This window comes from Musa acuminata, chromosome BXJ1-1 (assembly GCF_036884655.1).
Source record: "Musa acuminata AAA Group cultivar baxijiao chromosome BXJ1-1, Cavendish_Baxijiao_AAA, whole genome shotgun sequence".
Taxonomy (NCBI): Eukaryota; Viridiplantae; Streptophyta; class Magnoliopsida; order Zingiberales; family Musaceae; genus Musa; species Musa acuminata.
Genome location: NC_088327.1, coordinates 4,379,240 through 4,396,039, shown reverse-complemented (window position 1 = coordinate 4,396,039; position 16,800 = coordinate 4,379,240). Strand labels below are relative to the sequence as shown.

The following is a 16,800-nucleotide window of genomic DNA, read 5'->3' as shown; positions in this document are numbered from 1 at the left end:
TATGTATCTGTGAAAGCTTGGATCATTTACTTTCCTTCCTTTTGGATTCAAAGCATGAGGAGAGTTTGAAGGAATCTTGGCCGAACTTGTCTGTGGAAGATTTCTGTTTGAACACTGCATACAATTGAAGTTGAGGAGAATTTGATGACATTGAGAGTGCTGTTGATGGTTCAGAAAACCTCATCTTCGACATACAATTGAATGAGCTCCATGAGGAAGACAATGTATTTGATGAATCAGGAATGAAATAGGAATATTATGTCAGTTAGGCATACAAACTGTGCACACCATGCACCACTTGTACAAGCTTCAAATATGAAGACAACACTTTAACCAAATCAGAGAAGAAAGAGGAGAACAGATGAAAAAGACTCATATTTGGTACTCCCCATATCATGGAACCTTCCTAGTAACTCTTCTTTACGGCAATACACATTCCCAACAACACCTAAAGAATGCAGCACTCTGTCAATCCTATATTATCAGCACAACAAACACAATATTTACACGAAATGAACAACACTGTTGGAGGACAACGGGACTCGAAACATACACATGCATTCATCTTGATCGATAATTGCACACACATCGACCATTCATCATCTTACTTGTGGCAGCTGAATACATGGACTTCTCCACGATTGGTTACGATCAGCTTTCGAAAGGTCATCACAAATGAAGGTGTTCGAGTACCAAAGATTCTTATGAGACACTGGCAACATAAAAAAAAACTTTCTCAGCATATTTGCAGCGCGTCACCAAAAAATCTGCACAGGTGAATGGAGTTCAAAATTAAACGTAAAATCTAAAGATATTCAATTCATATATACAAAGAAATGATGAAGAAAAAGAGACGACAGCTTAGACCACCACAAAATTGATTGCTTGAAATTTCAGAATGAACATCGAATGCTTTACCTTAATGTTTTTGAAATGCCATTATTTTTTAGCCAACTAATCTCTCATTATTAACAGAGACGAATTAGATCATCAAGAAGTTCCCATTGATCTCCTGACAAATGGATGCTCTAATAGTTGAGAAGCAGTGGGACGATCATCTGGATTCACTTTCACACACTGGCTAATGAAATCACGTGCATCTTTAGACAAGTAGCTTGGAATTGAAGGCTGTTCTCCATGGCCAATCCTATATAAAGCTTGTGTCTGCATATTACAATGAATCATTTATTACCCAATCATAAAGGAAACAAAAGGAAAGGGCATCACTGTTACAAGTGCATTGATATCCATATCATATCCCTCCAAACAAGTAAATATGTTGTGATATACAACTGGCAAATTAAATAATGTACGAAGACAACAAGACTTTGAACTTAAATTAATAAGAAAGGTAACTCTAGTAGACAAGCAAACCAATACATCGAACCATCACAAACGCTAGCCATGATAGCTAGTACTCTTAATAGTAAGGGAACCAATATCTCTATGGTCTCCTGAATAATTTTAATTACATCCTTCACTCTGGAGGAAAGAAGTCAGCAGGGAATCCTTCTACTAAGATAGATGTTCTATTATGACATTCGTGTTCACGACTTGACAAGAATACACTCTTTTCTTCTCATATCTAGTACAATCCTAGCACACTTTTAGTAGTAAATCTACATTTGAAATGTGTCGTCAATATGGAATTCAGCATGATGATGATAAGAATTTGCACTAAAAATTTACCTACCATTTAAAAACTAAATTCCAGAACACCAACATGAACTGTGCACTTTTTGTCAACAACCACCTAATTCAATCAAGTCAAAGGCCTGATATCAGATTTCAATCTGACATTCAGGTGGGTAAATAGTTTGACCTTCAGGTGGGTTCATGTTTTTGTGTGTCATTATGTTTTTTAACAAAGGGTTTTGCACATCATAAATTAATAAAATAAATGGGCTATCACTGTCCCTGTTACTGCAGCATGAACAGTGACATCTCATTATTCAAATTTCAAACAACTCCATGGTACAAATTTTCCAAACATCCTAATTAAATAGAACCCTTAAGACTATTGGGATTTATGGAAATGACGTCCAAAAGAGGAACACGGACTTACAAATGAGGCTTCATGTGATTGATTTCACAAAAATAAATATTTCTTAAGCCGGAAGTTCCTCTTTTTCATCTTATTATTTTATCTACCCCATCTTAAACCATGTTTTCCTATTCCCCGTCAAGGTTTCAAATACCAGTCCAGCAAGGGACTGATATCAGACCATATGGTGAAGTAGTGGTCAGTATTACTTTTTTATTGGTTAGTACCAGTGGTATATATCGGCATACCTGGAACACCAGTATTGTACCAGTCTGGTAGATTACTGAAACCAGTACTGGAACTAGATGGAAAACCTTGTTCCCTGGAGCGTTTTTCTTTCTCTTACATGGTACTCCTATTTAGTTTGTTTGATAATAACAACAATAAGAACTTTGTTGTTCAGTCAATTCCTCATCCTATACTTATCCTAGTTGATTTCTCGAACAGTATACCACTGGTAACCTGCCAAAATCTAAAGACTAATCTCTACAAATCCATCTATTTAACAGATCTTTTTAACTGTTGAGAACCAATTTGTTGTTGTTTTTTTCTCTTTTGTCTTCTGTAGATCATTACCACTTCAGGCAATATCAGGTTTTATCTCCCCAAGCCAGATAACTGAATACATAGATCAGGGATGCTTTTAGTCTGATGGTGCTGTTCTATTTTCAAAATGAAAACCTTCAGAGCATTTGACATGGCATATGGTACTTCATTATATATTGTCCTAATTAGAGCTTCTAGCAATATTTAAGTTGTTAAATTAGCATAATGGTATTGCCACATAATCTACTTATGAGACACATCCTTTGAAAATGTTAAGACGTAATCATGAAAACTATGCACTGGCCATTATTATTATTTCACCACAGAATACTAATAGTAAGTACATACGTAGTTTTATTGTTTTCCCTTGAAAAGAGACATTGTGTGGTTCAAAATTTTAGAAAAATTCAAACTAACTTTCATCTTGGTGTAAACATTTGCTGGCAACAAAATTATAGAGACTTCATCTGATTGAGTTCTGGGAGACTCATGATAACAACCAAGAAGTACCAGATAGATAACATTTAAATCTACCCTGAACAGTCCAAGTAATATGAGAAGAAATAAGAAAGGAGCTTAATTCAAGTTAAAATGAGATTGTACAATGGAGCAGCAACAAAGACAAAATAACAACAACAACAACAATCCATAAGATCCCAACGTCATATATGCTAGGCATGCAAAATCATGGTCCATTGATCATCTTGCTTCCTTCCAGTTAAACCTTTTCACCGAGCACTAGTTCTTTCCCTGTCTAAATAGGTAGCTGAGCTAAAGAACACAACCTACCATTGCGAGTTCAGGTAATGCGTGTAAACAGACATATCAAATATGTCGAGTGTTAACTTCCATAACTCAGCCATGAAACCAAATTCCAGTTGGGGCAACCCCACTGAGGCACAACCAGTTTTTTTTTTTTTCTTTTTTCAGAAGAATGTCATTTAATATGGCTGGCAGCATTGCTCAAGGGGTTGAAAACTTGAAATAACAAGGTCTTTTTGTTCATCCAATTTATAGTCACAACGAAAATATGGTTGCCATTCAGCCACATCAACAATACCAACTTACATGGAGTGGTTGGTCATGCTAATTACTGTTACTAATATCATCCTCTACAGATGTCAAATAACCACTACTCTGTTCTCTGAAATTGGACATCTACAGAATAAAATTGAGCTAGATTCCTATCTCAATTTTTGGCTTTTCGTTTATCTCTTTATCCAAATTCTAGAACTGTTTTCCAGCCCATAACATCAAGTTTATAAGTTACATACAGCCAACTAATATAGCTCATAAAAAAAAGTTTGTTAAATATAGCCAACTAATAATTTGATAGTTACTTGCAATTTGGATTTAAGTGGTCTGTTTCTAGAATTAATTTATCAAGCCTTTGGTACATCTTTTTCTTTCCATTAGCAGCTTAAAATTTTGATACTTCACACGGCCTGATCTTTTATTAGGCTATTAAAATAATATGGTCGAATCATCTAAATTTGTGTCAATCTCCAATTAACTTGTTAATTATGCACTCACTAGTCTTTCGCTGGCTGGCTGCTCAACTGCATAAAATGTCATTCAGCTCATAGGGACTGGTATTTGAACTCAGATAAAAGAGATGACTGGGAAGGTAAAAATTTATTATTTTATTACTGAACTGGAAAAAAGGTTTGCTGAAAAATTGGAAACATAGATAGTATGTAATCCTAATATATAAATTACTCACCCACTCTAGATTTGGATAAGGTATCTGACGAGTCAACATCTCCAGAACTGTGCACCCAAGGCTCCATATATCTGCAGCGGGTCCATATGATCTTCTGGGATTAATAACCTGGAATATTGAAACTAAGAAATGTCATTGTTCATAAATGAATCTAAAATTTCGAACAACTTCATCACTGCTTCTCAAGTGAAACTTAATAAAGTAAATAACTTTGGCTCTCATCCAAGAAATAGGGCTTGGCAGGTTAACGCACCATCTACAAGCAGTTGCTACAGTTCTTTTGCATATTAGTATAAATAAAGTCAGATATGAAGAGAAAACCCCTCGGTCACATGTGACAATGAATGTAATATCACATACTGTTAGCAGGTGGCGCTATAAAATGATGCTGCTTTAAAGAATAAATCATTAGCAGAACATTTCCTGACTGCCACATCACCATATTAATATCATTATACATCTCAGATTCATGGCTGCAGCCAAAGATGCATCTCAGACTTGAATGGACATGTGGTATACAAGCTCAGAAAATGTCGTCTCAAAGGAGGATGAGACCAAAATTAATTTATCACGGATCATCATTTCCCCCAGATCGGTACGAAATGGCTGATATGTTCATTCTGGAATGAACCCATATGCGAACCACCCTCGTTTTAGACGGTCCAGTCCGACTCATTACATACATACATACATACATACATACATACATACATACATACATACATACATATATACATACATATATATATATATACATACATATATATTGAACACTCTTTAGGGGTCATATTTGAGAACCCTCTTCGCTCGTTTCACCTCTGTTGTCCATTTTGCCTCGCTCATCATGCACCACCAGCAAGTGCGCTTGCACCTCTACCTTCCTCCTCTTCATCCACTCCTCTTCTTCCTTCCCCTTCCTCCTCCTCCTTGCTCGTTCTCCCACCTCTTCATTCATCTCCCCTTCCTCCTCAGTGTACCATGTGTTGGTACACTGGTACTAACCATCGACCAGGCCAATACGAGTCCGGTTCCTAAAACGGCATTCTTGCTCATAATGAACAATTCCAAACATTTATTCTATATGAATCTATTTGTTGAAATGCACAACCCTGTCAAAGAATTATCTTGTTTAATAATCAGATATTGCCATGTTCATAAAGCATTTTACAGATTCTTTTGGCATAGGTTCCAGATTAGGTGTCGTTGATGGAAAAGAATCTATATATTCTCATTTAGGATGAAGAAGGGCTAACCTCTGGAGCCATCCAATAGACACTGCCTTTGCAAGATTTCAGCAAGGTGACCTTGGTCATCTGAAGTTGTTCACAGAAGCAGAATAAAATATGAATATAATGACACATTAGATATGCAAAGTATCACATGTATAAAGCAAGAGGGCAATAGACAAACCTCCTTTGCCAATCCAAAATCTGCAAGTTTTACAGAGCCGTCTGCATGAACCAATATATTTGCACATTTGATATCTCTGAGAAACGAAAAGATAGCATCTTAAGGTTGTCTTTCCATAAGCAAGAAAAGAAAATGACTGGGAAGACTTAAAAGAAATATTATCAGAATCATATATTCAATCCTTGCTTAACATTTATCTCAAAATATATGAAGATCCAGTCCTTATCTTCAAGCTAGCTCTTGAGGATTAATAGAACTGTAAAATCAGAACAAAAACACAGGTGCCTCAGTTGGTGCATGTTGCCAAGATAACGGCATGCAAAAAGTGGCATGTCCCTCATTATACACACTGACTGATTTTAATCTAAATCAACTTTTAAGTTTTAACTGCACAGTTTGCTCATATGCAAGAACCACAGGAACAAACAAGTGGCATGCACCATTATCCAGGGACATAATTTATTCATATGTATCGTTAAATCATGGCACATGGATCCAAAAAGACTGGCTCAGAAAAGAAAATTCCAATAATATAACATCATATCCTGTCAAAACCAAATTTATGAAATAAGTGCATAGGCATAAACTAAAACAGCTGAATCACCTGTGCACAATATTTCGCTCATGAAGGTAGTTTAGGCCATTTAGGATCTGCCTAGTATATGCTGAAACTTGGGAATCTTGCAGTCGATACTTTTGATACAGAGATGAAAGCGAACCTTGTGTAACAAGTTCAAGGAAGATGTATAATTTTGAATCCTCCTAAAAATTAATTCATATCACATATCAGTTAGAGAATGGAAGTAGAGATTACACCATGAAAAATAAAATAATATTTATGCCATTAGTCAAGAAAATCTCAAATATTCCAATCTACCAAAAGGATAATAATAAAAATTAAAAGCTTCAACTATCCCTATCTTGTGATTTTATATAATGACGCATTTATCTAATGCTTTTCCCCTTTTTTAAGGTACAATTTTAATGGCATGCAAATAAAAATAAAATTCAATAAATACATCTGTCAGAAGATAAATTCATGAAAAGCTAAAGTGGTGAAATAGCAAGATTGGAAAAACAATATACCTTGTCTGTTCCGTAATATTGAACTATGTTTTCATGTTCAAACTGACTTAGAAGTGCGATCTCCTGGAAGCAAAAGTTAAGGAAGAAAGTTGAGAACACTTAACCAATTTTCCAATTACTCATTTAGATCCATGAAAGTCCCAGCACATCTATAATTAGAAAAGAGGATAAAATAACTTGCAAACAATATTGAAAATGGTAAAGAATTAGTGAACTAGATCAATGTAAAGGTAAAAATTGACATTATCCTACCTGCTCAAGTTGAATAATACATTGTTCAGCATTGCTTCCTTGGTCAAGCAAAGATACTTCTTTGACAGCAAAAAATATACCCTCACTATACAAATGAAAAAACATGCCTTAATCAAAGAGTAATTCACCAATTTAATAATACTCGAGAATTATATTTTACTGAGCATACTGAAAATATCATTTAAAAAAGAGAACTGTGTTTTAATGAAACTAGATCTCCAAGTAAAAGACTGATATATACATATATAACCATTAAATGATGTCTGGCTGATAAAGCTTACAAAAGAAAAGACTAACACAAAGTAAGAACTTATGGAACTTGGATACATGAAATTAGAACCAACCAAGCAGTTGAGGAACCTATAGACCTCAGATATATGAAAATATGATCATCCAAGAAGTTAACAATTTGTGAACATCAAGTGTGAGCTAAGATTATTCATCCTACTTCTCATGCCAATTTACAATTTAGTGATTCACATTATATACATACTAATGAGTCCTAAGCAACTAATTTATAAAGCTTACAACACTTTTAATTATGAGGAATCAAGATCTCCCTCTCTCAAAAGAAGAAGAAGAAAAAGAAGAGTTGAACTAACACCTGCTTATTCTTCAAAGTTTGAAATATCTTTTGAGATTTCATATTCTAAATGTAGTTTAATTGAATAAAGAGGCATAAAACCTAAATGAAACAGTAAGGCTGCATACACAAATATTTCTGAACAACAAAAGACAACTCATGTTAATGGGTTTACACACATCTAATTGGCAAAATCACAAAATATAGCCTCTTTATACATTCTGCTCTTACGTTCACGAATCAAACAACTTCACTATCAAATGTCAAACACCAAGGAACTTTATCCTATAAATGCTTCATGTCTAGCAACCAGCCTCTAACATGAATGCAAACCAAACTCTTAGAAATACTCATTTCATATCTAATTCTTCTTTAATCTCTCTCCAAAAACTATCCATAACATATTGTTTACACAGTTTAATACTAACTGGCTTGTTCTCAACTTCTAAATTTCTATAAAATAATTGAGTTTCCCATATTAATACTTTGTGTTGAAAACTTGATGCATCAATGGGTACATAATTAGTTCCTATTCCATTGTCTGCTTTCATCCTCTAAGTCATCTTTGACTTCACACAAAAATATCTCAAGAACCTGAAATTCTTATTCCTATCCCTAATTCTAAATCCACAGTAAGCTACTTATATAATTTTCACTAGGCAGGCACAAGTAAGCTTGTCAGTGTTCTTCAAAATCACTACCTCTAATTAAAAGCCTCCAATCTTCATCCTTCTATCATCTGCATTACAAGATTACCGATATTATTTTCTTTTTTTGCAACTTCATAGATGTTATTTTAAGCCCCCCAAAGAAACTCCTAAGCCTTAAGTTTCATATCACTAGCAGCTTAGACATGATTAGATACTTTTCTCCCTTCTAAGAAATATGTATGTCTGTGACCCAGCTCAATAGTCCTGCTCAATACAATAGGCTAAAAATCACGGCGTCCAAAATGCTTAAACCCTAATTATTATGGGTAGACTGAAATAACCTATATACAAATCTAAACGATAAGCTTCTGATATGGGACTATTGTGGCATGATAATCTCCTACATTCAAAGGAGTAATGTCCTCATAAAGACCCAATGCAATTTAAAATCATTCACTAGTAGGTGGCATGTGAGGCCTATGGCCCAATGGTGACTCAGATTTATCCCATCTGATTATAATTCGAAACCATAAACTTTGACATGTTTTAGTTGTGATTGACTGAAAGAAATCCATGAACCCAAATGACTTGGATATAACAAGCCTAAAGGCACATGAATCAAAATGATTAAGCCCTTAATAGTAACAGACCAATCGGGCAATTTATATCATCAATGCCCAATATGGGACTATTGGAAATCACAACATATTCAACACTAAATAATCACAAGGCATGAAAAAATCTTAACACCTTATTAATGTGCTCGTGAAGGAAAAAGATGACTGACAAACTTAGGATGAGGTTATTTGAACTGTGTAACTAAAATAAATATATATGCAGATACAAAATTAAGATAGGACAAGTTAAAACTCCCTGTGCTGACTATGTAGATATCTTAGATGGGCTATGTATCCACCTCAAAATGGAAGAGTAAAAAACAAAAATAATGTTCATAGTTTTTACCACCATATTGTACAATTTGTGGAAAAGTTAACTATTTGCTTATTTACAGGGTTGTCTAAAAAGACAACTGTAGCTCTGCTTAAAATATAAGCTACAATTTCTTACCATTGCAACTGACTAACCTGTGCATATCCCACAGGTACTCAACAACAGACAATTTTAAAGTCCATAATTAACACCGTCAAGTTATGGGATTCTTCACTAACTATGGTTGTCTTCACTAGGATAAATTGGTTTCCTTTAAGAACCGTGGGAGTATTCTCAAAAGTAACTGAAATCCCACTAGAAGTATTTTGTAGGTAAATGGCAACCTCAAGAATCTAAGCCATACATATAAAGAAACAAGAATTTCTTGGATAGATAATTTTAATTCATTACTTACTCGCTTATCCCTTCATACACCATTCCATAGGAACCGCTACCCAGGAGCATGCCACGCATCCATGATTTTATCTTCCGCTTTAACCTACCATTTGGTGAGATGGTGAATGTTGTCTCAGTAGTCGTACTGCATGACTCATCGTCGTTCATCGTCGAGTAAGAAGATGTCCCTGTGAAGTCCTCGGGGGTATCCTGCAACCACAGTTCCCTCAACTCCTCCTCACTGACTTCATCGCCCACGAGAATCTCCCCCTTCCCCTTGTTCTCCTCAGAATCCACTGATTTCTTCCCACGTGCCTCAAGATCACTTTCCTCTGGGGCAACAGTTCTGACAATATCCGAAGTCAAATTTGCTGCATCTGTGACTGCAAGGGAAATCAATGGAGCTGGTTGAAGAGTTGATGAACTGTAAGGCTCATGTCTCAAAGAAGGAGATGAAAATTTTGTCATTGGCGGTGGAGGGGAAAGAACTGGAGGCCGGACTCCTCGAATTCCACCTCCTCCCCCAGAACTCGGAGACACACAGGATTGGCCACCAACAACCCCAGTTTCGACCTTTGAATCATCAGTGAGCTGCCCACATTCCTCTTCAGGACCGATCTGGCTTACAATCACTTCTGCGGATGCTGAAATGGGTTCCAAAGGAGTCCGATCAGACACCAAGATTGGATCTTCAGACGCAAAGGCGGGATCTTTATGGGTTGGGCTGTCCAGCTGGAGAAGCCTGGACCTGGAAAGGACGTCGGAGGATAACCGCGCCTTGTGCCTCTCCCACTCGTCCTCAGAAATAGCGAAATCCTCGGGGCTGTTGAGGCCGAGACTGCGGCAGAGGATGTCTACCTCGCCTTCAATGCTTCCGTCGATCCGGAAGCTCGTCTGTTGGGCATACGCGGACGAGAAGAGGTCCAGAGGTCGTGCGGCGCGGAGGTCGGGGTTTTCTTCGGTCGCGGCAGAAGAGAAAGAGGTCGAAGAGGAACCCGCGGCCTCATACTCGACGTACTTGACCGCGTTGCGCCGCACCAGCTGCGGACGCCGTCCCGTCACCTGCTGCTGCTTGCTGGAGTCCATCGTGCCGCGTCCGGAGCTGGAGGCGGCTCTCCTACGGTTTAAGAACATACGTCGGTGGCGGCGATAAACCCATCAGGAAAAAGAGACCCCCAAGGCACGATTTTTACCAACACCGGCAACAAAGGCAATAAAAAAGATGCGAACTTCGAAGCCAACAAGAAGAATCGACAAGAAATTTCGACCAAACGCTAGGGTTTCTGATGCTTCCGGAGCCCAAGAAAAGGCGAAACCCAAAAAACAATTGGCCGTTCCGGGAATCGGGAGAGCGAACAGGAAGAGGGTGAAGGGATCAGGAATAACACGGAACCCGGCGGCGGAGACTTGGTCTCGATGGCAGGGTTCATCTCCTCCCCTTCCCATCCGCCATTCAATTCCGGGAAGGCGTCCGCTGTTTTGTGGCGTCACGGAAGCTGCCGCTGGAATTCTTGGGAACCAAATGGGCCACCACCCATGGATGCAACCGATGAATGACAGATCCAGCAGTAAAAGGAAGATACAAAGAGCAACAGTGTGCCGGTGAGAAAAGAAAGCTCCGACATTACGGAAGAACAATACTCCGCCGCAATTTGCCAGCACACGCGGTGGATTTTTCCTCGAGCAGAAAAATATCTATATTAAATTAAACGACGAGTAATCTTTCTTTGAATATTCTCTGCTTCTCAAACTGATAATAAAATGGTCAAATAACATCATTTAGTTATCTTGTTTTTTATGATGTCGAAGTCAATTCCTAAATATCATGCTTCCAATTGGTATCCTCGTCGAAGTTTCTTTGATCTTGGCACCTCTTCTTCTATTCCTCCCTCGAGTCCTTCTCCCGCTGCTGCGTCCACAAGAACAAGTTCGTCAATTACGTGCATGCGATCGTGATGTGCGGTTTCTATCTTAGTCTTGATGAATGGCGATGATCAAAGTGCTACTCTAATAGTGCAGCATAACATGGACTGCAGGCAACATTTTGCAGTGAGGAGAACTTATCACAACATTTGGATGGTGGAAAGACATGACAAACACAAATTGATTCATGTCTTAGTTCATGCTCACCACAGTTTTTACTCATCCACTCATTCACTGTGCACCAATCCAAGATGAACATGCCATAGAAGATTAGAAACTAGTCCTGATTATTAGACAAGGCCATCTACAACTCAATACAGGGTTTTAAGTTTGTAGAATTAGCAGGTGGTAACTTTGGAGCAAAACAAGACTGGATCACTCGGTCTTCTTGGGGTCCTCCTCAGGATCGCGAAGGGTTCCGAACATCCAGTCCATCCATATCGTGTAATGCCCATAGTTGTGACGATACGTCGTGTGATGGATGGTGTGGTAACCGGCACCCATGACAGGCCAAACCTTACCGTGAATGCAGTCATGGATGTTTGCAGTCCATAAAGCTTCGATGAACAGTAGTAGTATGTGACTCATGAAATGAGTTGGCACGATGAAGAGAGCGATCACATGCGGCACGGCCTGCAGTATCCCATCCAATGGATTGAATGCCAGTCCTGAAGAGAAAGAGAGATACAAAGTGTCAGTTTTCTAGCCTTTCAATATCAGACCAAGAAAGCTGCTGTGTCTACCAATTTCTTTGCTTTAGACAGGCTATCGCAAAATAGTGTTGCCTCTCAAATATTCTGTCTTACCCACGTTAGATTGATTCACCATACATATATCATACACATACGGCAGAACCACAAATTCATAAACGAACAGTGTTGACTGTTCTTTAAAGGATCATCAAGGAAACCTTTGATCATTTAAGTGGTAGGGCTCAACTGTTCACCTTACAATTCTATGATCACTCTAAACTGTGTCATCTACTTAGCAGGTTGACCAATCTCAATGTTTTCCTGAACTGTTCATTCCACAACCTCTAAGGAATATGCTGCATAAATGTTTTGACCGAGAAAGTGGAATTATTTACACGATAAACTTACCATGCAACAACAAATAATATCCCAACTTTAGGATTAGCCATGTAATTGGGAGAAAGAAGAACTTCCCCGACCATGTGCAGAAGGGTCATGCAGAAGGATGATAAGGTCATTTCCTTGTGAAGGTTGAAATCTAGTTTCGATAGTACTCGTATACACAGAAATATGTCTTTAAAGTACAATATTATAAGAGGATTATTTTGGCACAACTAGTAGTAGTAGTTACAAATCCCTATACTTGCAATTGCAATTTCTTAACAACATAAATAAGATTCCTGTGCCATGTTCTTATAATCTATGATGGTTTTATGTAAAACATGTGCAGATGCAACAGAAATCAGAAATACAAATCTACAACTAAAAGAAAACTACCAAACTTAGTTACAAATTTTACTTCTAAACAAAGCTAATAATTTATGTTATAGAAAACTAAAGATGAATGCACATCGATAGTCAGAGGACCGATCAAGATTTTATAATCAACAAGTACTGTGAACTTACCAGCAAATGGAGAAAGAGTGTTTTGCTTGTTGTAGATGTGATGTGTTACATGAAGGTACTTGTATAATGGCTTTATATCATGCAGCTCTCTGTGCATCCAGTAAATTCCAAACTCGACAAGTACTAAATAGATGGCCATATAAGTAAGATAGATCGGCCAACCAACTTCACTTATGCTGGAAAAACATTTGGTCCATCCTTTCTCAATCATGTATTCTGAGAGCGTCGGAAGAGCACAGTACCATGGCATAGCCTTCATCGCAACATATATTTGCAAAAGCATGGCCCTCTTTGAGGGTATAGAATCTGCCAAAAAGAAACAGAAGACCCAAGAAGATGGTTATCATTGAGAAGAGGATAAAGCCATAAACATACTAAGAAATATGAACCTCTAGTGCGTCCATGAAACCAGTTCTAGTCCATCTGATAGACACTGATAAAGGAAACATCTTTTGTCATAAGAAAAGATTGTTCGGGGCTAAAATTGTTCTCTCAACGTTCCGTAATGGCAACCAAAGAAACGTACTGCCGATCAAATTGTTCCAAAAGATAGATGAGCCATGCTACCGAAAAAGAAAAATTTAGCATGTAGTGCCAATCCTACTAAATGAGTTCTGGAAAAAAAAAAAAAAGATAAACTAGAAAGATTATCCTATCCCAGAAGATTAACTTTAAATTATTTCCGTCCTTTCAATAGTCCATAATACTTACGCTCAAATTAAAAATGTTATGGGGTGTCATAATCTTCCTCACTCAAGAGACATCAAGGTCAAAATATGGCTCACTTTGATACCAATTATCAGACCTATTCACTTGATGAGATTGAACCACTAACCCAAATTGTTTAAGTCAAAATAACACTGGCAGACCCATCTATTCCTTCTATGAACAGCAGGATTTAACATGACAAGCAACCAAATCCATTGATTCTATGAACAGCAAGAGAATTCCCTCTCAAGAGTTCCTTATTTCCTCCTGATACAGAGGCTTGAGGCTAAGCCAATCAAAGAACTACAATGGTGGATTTCTCATAACAAAAAAATGCAGTTCTTTTGACAGCATTCGTTCTACCTTTTCTGCTCCTAAACCAAGCACAGCCATACTTTGCATCAAATCAGCATCTGCCACTTAGATGACAGAACAAGCATACCAAGAAACAGAGGGAAATGAGAAATTTATCAAAACGGACACTACACCTCAAATCAAGAATCAAATTTTTTAGCTTCTATCAAGCAAATGAGAGCACGAAATCACCATTGAATACAAAGCTTACTGTTTACAGTTTATCACACCAAATCGACTCCAAAAGAAAGCGAAGTAGAAGAAAGAGACGACCTTTTGGGACGTAAACGTTTCGCTTCCAGTGGTAGATGTAGAAGCACCAGAGAAAGCCGGAGGCCAAGTAGAGGATATTGCCACCGAGGTAGTTGCGAAGCCACGACTGCAGCGGCCGGGGAAGCCGCCTCCAGGCGGCGCCGCCACCCGGCAGGAGCGCATCGAGCACGATGCCGTTGTACCAGTCCGTCTCCTCCACGAACTGGTGGAGGTACTCCGCCCTCTCCACCTCCATCCTCCTCCTCCTCCCGACCTCGCTATTAGCGAACGGAATCCGACCTCTTCAAGCGAAAAAGGACGAACCCTGCGTGTTCCGAGACCGGTGCGTCCGCTGGACCACCGCTTGGGGTTGTTGCTATGGTCATCCGAGTTCTCGCTGCGCTTAAAGTTTAGAGCTTCGGATCACATCACCGCCCGGTTGATCACCTCCCCTTCCACCCCTCTTGTAAAATCCCAATTTTATATATATATATATATATATATATATATATATATATATATATATATATATATATATATATATCACTGGCATCTTATCCTTATATTTCATCTAATTTATTTTTAAGATTAATTGCGATAAAAAGTAGAGACAAAATACCAGCGAAGATTTGTTGTCTCCTGTGGCACGTGGGGCCATGAGATACGGCAGATCTCACACACACAATTATCTTGCAGCGCGACTCTCGAAGCAGTCGACGGTGAACAGCCTCAATTATATATGGTAGGGAGTAATGGCGTGGATCCTCGATCGGACTTGTGTCTCAGCACAACCACCGAACAGGAGAAACACACTTGTCATTCGTCCATCACATGGTCCCACACAAACAACCCGCCGTGGGGCAACGTGAGAGCGGCTACTTCCGTGGTGGCGGTAAAAGCCACGAGACGGGTAGTGTGAACGATAATCCAGGGATGACTGTTATCCACGCAGAGTGAATCGACCATGAGAAATGTAAGGGTGGACGTGGTCTCCTGCGGATCTCCACGATACACTTATGTTGGGCTTCGTATCGTCCCCCGGGATATTTCCCGGGTGACGCAGCGGTGCTGTTCCCGCGGACGCTGGCCACCTACCTCCGGCCAGCCGAGCCGGGAATCCTGCCACCTACCTCCGGCGAGGCGACACTACAGCGTGATGTCTCTTCCACTGACAAGCTCGTGCGCCTCGTGTCTCTCTCTCTCTCTCACACGCACACACACTTGCACATGGATCCTCCGAGGTGTCAGCTCTTTACGTTCTTTAGTTAATAATTTCTTTTATTAATTGCTTTTGTGTTTTGAATCACTTGCAGGACTTTGAGAGCAGAAAAACCACATTCTTTCTTGGTGGGATTATTAGCTCACAAATAAATCAAATCCCATCATCTTTTGGATAGAATGAAAAAGGTCAAACATAACCAATTACTTTCAAAGCTTCTTCTAACATTTCAATATGCTTTTCCATGTCATTAGATTGATGTTAGTACTGCAACTCCTACTTATGCCATCATGAACCTACTATTACAGCTAATCACTAAAAATATAATATGGATTAGGTTAATGATCTCAAAAATATGTTAGATTGGTGGACTGTTGCTCAAAGAGTTAAAGAAAATTAATTTCAATTGAGAAATAGATCATGAACTCTGGAAATACTATATGAAAAAACTCTGAAAGGAATAGAACTTCTAGTATGATCACTTGTGGTCCGCAGGTAGATTGATGAAAGGTGGAAGAAGACAGCATACAGTTTGAGATCATTCTCATTCTAACTATAACTCATCTGAAGAAGTAGACTCCAAGAGTCAAATAAATGTCAAGTGAGATAGCAAAACATCACATCTGTAATGGCACCATGACAACCTTCATAGCAACAAAGATGCGCAGTTCTAGTTTCGAAAGTTCATCCAAGTTCAAAGCCCTATGCTCATAGCTTTATAGATTTCAAATAAGGAAACCTTAATGTGATTACAAGAAAGCAACATGTTTTGTTTTGTTCATACACTGTAAACTCATTGACCTTGAATTCAGGTAACAAATTATATATATATACATATACATATACATATATATATACATATACATATATATATATACATATATATATATATATATATATATATATATATCCGAATCTGCCTAGTGAAAAAACTGGATTAATGACATGACGAACGGTCACAGACTTAGCTGGAATTGCCTAAATCGTGAGGCACCTTTGCGGTCAACACGTGAACTTAGCTTGAGTTGCCTAAGTCACGGAGCACCCTTGCGATAAGCGTCTGCAAATGTCAACCAATTTGCAACCTCACTCAGGTCCCGAAGGACCTGTAAAAGAGCAAAGGTCT

The 16,800-nt window shown here is 38.4% G+C and overlaps 2 protein-coding genes across 3 annotated transcripts; both read right to left on the bottom strand.

Annotated features, from left to right (window-relative positions):
* Positions 1-192: 192 nt before the first annotated feature.
* On the bottom strand, positions 193-11,299 carry LOC135616895 (mitogen-activated protein kinase kinase kinase 1-like). 2 transcript variants are annotated; one of them, XM_065116718.1, is made up of 9 exons: positions 9,640-11,299; positions 7,062-7,146; positions 6,810-6,872; positions 6,328-6,485; positions 5,724-5,799; positions 5,567-5,626; positions 4,314-4,421; positions 919-1,164; positions 193-712 (listed from the first exon to the last, which is right to left on the bottom strand). In XM_065116718.1, the coding sequence occupies exons 1-8, from the start codon at positions 10,752-10,754 to the stop codon at positions 991-993; spliced, it is 1,839 nt and encodes a 612-aa protein (XP_064972790.1). In that variant the 5' UTR covers positions 10,755-11,299; the 3' UTR covers positions 193-712; positions 919-990. The 2 variants fall into 2 exon arrangements, with proteins under 2 accessions (XP_064972790.1, XP_064972726.1); XM_065116654.1 differs by having other exon boundaries at positions 193-767; positions 9,640-11,298.
* Positions 11,300-11,780: 481 nt separating this feature from the next.
* LOC135616984 (delta(7)-sterol-C5(6)-desaturase-like) lies at positions 11,781-14,859 on the bottom strand. Its single transcript, XM_065116818.1, has 3 exons — positions 14,477-14,859; positions 13,142-13,447; positions 11,781-12,211 (listed from the first exon to the last, which is right to left on the bottom strand). The coding sequence occupies exons 1-3, from the start codon at positions 14,709-14,711 to the stop codon at positions 11,919-11,921; spliced, it is 834 nt and encodes a 277-aa protein (XP_064972890.1). The 5' UTR covers positions 14,712-14,859; the 3' UTR covers positions 11,781-11,918.
* Positions 14,860-16,800: the final 1,941 nt, after the last annotated feature.